Source organism: Cariama cristata, unplaced genomic scaffold (genome assembly GCF_000690535.1).
Source record: "Cariama cristata isolate BGI_N322 unplaced genomic scaffold, ASM69053v1 scaffold1380, whole genome shotgun sequence".
In the NCBI taxonomy this organism is placed as follows: domain Eukaryota; kingdom Metazoa; phylum Chordata; class Aves; order Cariamiformes; family Cariamidae; genus Cariama; species Cariama cristata.
In genome coordinates, this window is record NW_009592791.1 from 270370 (window position 1) to 276098 (window position 5729).

Consider the following 5729-nt stretch of genomic DNA (forward strand, 5'->3'; position numbering starts at 1 on the left):
CCTCGTGTTACCACCATCAGTGAATTCATCTAATAAATTTATAAAAGTATCTAGTAACGCAGGAAAACACAATACCTGCTGCAGAACAGGAAACAGACATAGGATTTTAAGAATTCTAAGACATCCTTTGTGTCTTTTTACCCTTCATTTTCTATTGCACAGAAAGGATAGAGAATAAATGTTTCTGAACACTCACATAACCAATTAGACAACTTCTAAAAATAACTTTTTCTCTCTTAAGCCAATACTAAAAAAATGTTTATACCAGCTAAACATAACAATGACAGGTTTTGCTGCTATAGCATTTTTCCCAATGCCTGGCTAGCGTATTCTATGAGATACTCTGGATAAATCTGCTGCTTCTCAAAGATGACAAAGATAGAAGGGTTCGAAGAGCTATTCACACAACTGTCGTAGAAGTTTTGGCTGTCCTTCAAGGGAGGCCGAACATAAGAAGAACTACCGAGAGTGAACTCCCCCACCAGCACCCGTGCGAGAAACATGGTCTTGGTGTACGAGTCCTCCTTGCAGTAGTTGTCAGAATAAGATGCATCCCTTGCAAAATAGCTTCCTGCAGAAGAGACACCAAGACACAGTAGATAAGACACCAAAATTGCAGGGTAGGAAATGATACAGTGTGAAAGCGAATTCATAAGCAAATCCATTAAGCAGTTCATGAAGGACCTTTCCAAAGCCTTCACTTGTCCTGTATGTCCTTCTTAGCGAAAATAACAACCATGTATTACCTACACTTTTATTTTTCACAGCACACATATCAAAAAGCCACACAAGTAATGTTTTAAATGTTATCATATTCCTCAAAAAGATTTCCTCCTGACCCTAGACATCCACCTTCCCCAACCTCACCCAACTTCCTTTCCTGACAGTGGCTACTAATATTAATTAGAACATTTCTCAGTTATAAAATATTCAATCAGATGGGTGGGTAGTCAGTCAGTCAGTCTGTCTCTTGGCATGTTGTTCCTTTCCTGTAAACAGGACAATATAAAGGGAATATAATTTGCTAAAAAGCCTGTAACCAGGATGGTATTTATGTTGCTGGAAAAAAAACAAATAATGCCATATTGCCGTCTTGTAGGAGCTTGGAGAAACTGGAACAGAAGTAAGTCTGGACTCTGGGAGAGGCCAGTTCTAGGGACAGTTTCTCCTGAGCGTGTCTTTTCTTGCAAGGACAGGGTGGAGTATAGAGGCCAAGGCCTCTCAGTATGCCTTAGCTCCAAATGATCATTGCCAAAGTCAGCTATATTGTCCACATCATGACAGAGATAAGCCTTAGACTGGCTGAGTGCCCTCCTTCTAACTTTACACCTCTGCAGTAACTACTGAGAATTTTCAGCGAGTCTAGGGTTAAAGAAAGAGCTGAAAAACAACCTTTGCCATAGACTGTCCCATGAAGGCCACAGATCCTCCAGTCAAAGTTCTGCTGACAGATGGCATCAATGTATTTTTTACTGGTCCCATGAAATAAAAATCGCTCATCCGCAGCCTTTCCACCATTGCTCTTCTGCATTTGTTCCTTCTGCCTGCAATAAGAAGCAGTATCTTTGCAGTTCCACAGTGGCTATACCCAGACAACTTCCACCCATACTAGGACTCAGAGACAATTTTACACAAAGAGTACATTCTGAAAATCCTTATATTAAGGCCTAAACTTTGGGCATACAGAGTATCTTGTTGTCTAGCTGCATACAAACTTGCTTTTGTTATAGGCAAATGCCTCCAGATATTTAATAATTTTGTTTCATTTACTGCCTATTGGGAGAGGGAGACGAACCTTAGCTTTTTTTTTTTTCCTAAACACAGGAGTTCATGTTAAGACTTTCCCGCCAGTGAGTTTTCCACTTAGTTTTGAAGGCTGTTTCTGTTTTGACCAGCTACAAACCAGTGTTTGTGCCAGATGTGACTGATTATGAGCTTCAGTGGAAGGCAGCTGTCCTGGACACACGCCTGGGAGAACTCAGAACCACTTACTCAGGAGCAAGGGTTCCTCCCACACACCTCATCTGACTATTCTAAGCTCCGTATCTTGATTGAGTTTGCGTTTTGTTGGTACCTCTATCTACATGTTGATCCTGGCTAGGTATTTCAGTGGGTGAGTGGAAGCAGATTCTTAAATGCAGCTGCATTTCAGGAATGCGTGTGTCTATCTTTAGCACACAACTAACTGCAGAAACAAATTTCATGCACAGATACCAGAACAGTATTTTACACATACCATTGATACAGTTCCCAGAGAGATGGGTTCTGAACTCTACGAATCATTTTAATAACTGTTTTGGGCATTGTGCGTTGAAAGTCCACCTTAACTTTCTTGTATTCTTCAGAAGAACTGTCAAGCTCAATCAGCTGCAAGGAAAAGATTAAAAAGCTACTGTCATCTTTTACTAAATCATAACAAAGCCACCCTACCTAGAGCACTACTCAGATCTTTAAGATCTTTTCTGTGAAGCAGAGGTATTAGCAGCGAAAAAATACTCTTGGAAAAAAGGCAGATTAGAGATCTCCGCTCTGTAAAAGTCAGCTCTTACCTAGGGAACATTAACTCCTGGGGTTTAAGACACCCAGGTTGCTCCCTCACAGGACATTAAATGAGCTGCATGCTTTTGTGCAGCCACACAGCCCCTTTTAATATTTGGGCCAAGACAGATTTGCACGCATATATCAAACAGTACCTAAACACACAGAAAAAATGAGCACATAAATGAAAAAAGGAGAATTTAAGTTGCAGCAAATCAAAGAGTACCTCTACACTCATGCTTTTTCGATCTTTATAGTTTATACTCCCTACAGCCAGTGAACATAAACTGCACTGCCTGTTATCCTTTAAAATAAATTGAAAAGGCTTTATTTGATCAACCATTTTAGGGAAGAGTAGGGACATACCGCCAAAAATCAGTTCCTTACATGACAGTCCTGAAAGCAAGCAAAGTTTTCTACTTGCATGTTTTCCCTAGGAACATCAAGAATGTCAACATTAGCCTTCCCTATTCTTTATTGACAATTTCCTGAGGATTTGCATTTTGCAAGTTAGTAATTTTCAAGCTTCATATAAGATGATCTTTTCTGTAGGTACAGTTATTAGAGTTGACAGAGATAGTGGTAGAGGTAGGCAGTCAGTCAGCAAAGGTAATCCATGCAGATATTAACTGGGTGAGTTACAAAGGTAAACAAGTTCACTCCACTGGATTTATTGTACAATTTAATAAATTATCCCAGCCTGAACTCTGCTGATTTCAGCAACACTCCACAGACATGCAACAGTCTACATACACATAGCTCAGGGAATGGCTACCCTGAAGTCTAGAGGCATGATTTATCCCTGATGCTTCATCACACGTTGGATTTCAATGCTAGGTATCTTGGGCACCAGTAACAGTCTTGCTAATACAGTACAAGCTTCAGGCAAATTTGCCAAGGAAAGGGATAAACAGTAGCAGTGAAAGTCAATGTTGCCATGGTTATACTGCCACCATTTGTTAGTTTAAATTTGGGTCTGGTTTCACCTCTAGGTCTGCCCAGTGTGATATGAGGCTCAAATTTACCAACACCTCTGCATTACATAAGAAAGTGTCATCTACAAAGACAGAAGAAACACTGAACCTGTGATGTAACAAACCTGTATCTGACAAAACTGATGGGAGAGAAAAAACAAAAAGCTCCAAACCTTGAATCCCAGTTCAGGCAAGGCAGATTTGTCCCAGTGAGCTGGAATGCCCTTAAATGCTTCTGAACATTTAAAGCCCCTGTACATTACAAAATATTACAAAGAGGTAATTAAAACAAAACAGATTCCTACATTTTATGTACATATGATACTCAACATTTTTGCCAAGTTTAGGGAAAATATAGACAACTGAACATATTCAGTAATATTTCAAAATTGTCTTTTAGGTTCAGTATATGAAAATACTTGTTCCAAATCATTATGTCAAGACTTGTAGCAGGAAGCAAGATGCCAAATGAGAAAAATATTAGATATACACTGAAGTAAACATGAAAGTAGTTCTTTTAGTTGCAAACAGTTGAATGTATACATAAAAGCTCTGCTACACTGGCGTAGGTAAATAAAAATGCATCCAGTATCATACCACTATAACAGAAACAGGGTAGATACAGCCCTCCCCCCTCTACTTCCACCTCAATTTTAGTTAGTGTGTTTAGCTGCTCTCTTCTGTGTTGTTTAAGCAAGCACCGTGTGCTGCAAGGGAATGTGTGAAAAAAGTTGGCTGTTACCTGTAATTACATAAACTTCTCCCCTTGTGGACTCCTACCTTTTGCTCCACCTGTAACGACTACTACATTCCTCTCAGATTGTCTGGTTGTTCTCAAAAGAATTGTTTCTAAACTTATACTTAGCTTTTAAAATTACTGATGTCAGATGTCAGAAAGGGCTAGTATGCATAAATGTTATTGCTTCCATCTGTATCAGCTGCTCTAATAAGATAGCTCCCTCTGATCAGTAGTTCCCCCCAATATTGCTACATGTTCGATCATTTTCTATACTTCCACACTTTTTGTGGCCAAGCCCAAACTTCCTTCACCCCCAAAGCTCCCAAGCTGCTCGAAGAATGCTGGCCAGGCTGCAATACTGCCCTGGCTAAACACTGTTGTAGGAAAGGTATGCCCCTTCTCCTCTCAATTTGTTTCACAATTGCCTTAACAACTACTCATTTACCTTATTTACACCCTTGGAAGACAACGCATTCACAATGCACTAAATCCACCACCTCAGAATGAGCAGTTGCACTTTACCTTCGTTTTCCGTTTTCTACTTCTCTCTGAGACACAAATTTAGGTCTTCTGCAAATCTCTCTCTCTGTTTTATAGCGAAGGTTTTTCTGAATCATGGCTGGGAAAATAAAAAAAACAACAACCCAAAACTTGAACAATCAGAAAGATGTTTTAGAAAGCCTCCACACTGCAGCAAAACTTGCCACTAAGTTTTTTTTGTCAAAAATGCTGACAAAAAGGCACCGAGCTTTTTTCTTGCTACACATGCTAGCTTGCCAAGTCTTCCAGAAGTTTGTCACCATTTGTGTTGGTGCTAGCATCAATGGCATTTTCTCACTTGGACTTGCTGGCAGGTATTTTGAAATCTAGCACAAGAACTTCTCAAAAATAAAAGGTTTGGAGGAATAGGAATGCCACTTTGCTTATGTGAACAGCTTTAATCCTGAGAACTTTGACAGAAGCTCGGATTCCGTTAAGTATTGCAGTTCAAAGTTCAAATTTCTCTCTCCTATCTCCTGTATTAATGTAGTTTAAAACCACAAAAGACCTGGGAGGGAGGAAGAAAAGAAAAACGCAAAGCAAATGGAACCTACCTCCAAAATTGAGTTCATATTCATGTCTTCCAGCTTTGAAGTTCAACTTTGGAGAACCTTTGGCTATATAAGCTTTCTCCAGATCATCACTGGAGACACTGGCAGCTGCATGATCATCATCCTGTCAGGCCAAAACAAAAGAAAAAAAGATACTCCTGGTCTGTTATACACAAGCAAGTTTAAAAATCAACAACTGTCATATGGTATGGTGGCTGCAGTATGTATCAGCTCTTGGGCATGACAGTAGCTATCATGCAAAAGCCACGTATTAAGCAGTTGAAACTGCCCCTAAAACAAACCAAGCATTGTTATGAAGCCTAAACTTACACTGCAAAGTGCATGCTGTGAGCATTACTACTGTCCTGGTTTGGCTGAAACAGAACT

The 5729-nt window shown here is 39.8% G+C and overlaps 1 protein-coding gene across 1 annotated transcript; it reads right to left on the reverse strand.

The window, feature by feature from the left end:
• Nucleotides 1-242: 242 nt before the first annotated feature.
• Nucleotides 243-5466, reverse strand: PARP12 (poly (ADP-ribose) polymerase family, member 12; the record flags this gene model as incomplete). The annotated part of the gene is made up of 6 exons (XM_009694865.1): nt 243-571; nt 1393-1544; nt 2237-2367; nt 3686-3764; nt 4774-4870; nt 5346-5466. Coding segments are annotated over 6 exons (855 nt in total), but the record flags the coding sequence as incomplete, so codon positions are not given.
• Nucleotides 5467-5729: the final 263 nt, after the last annotated feature.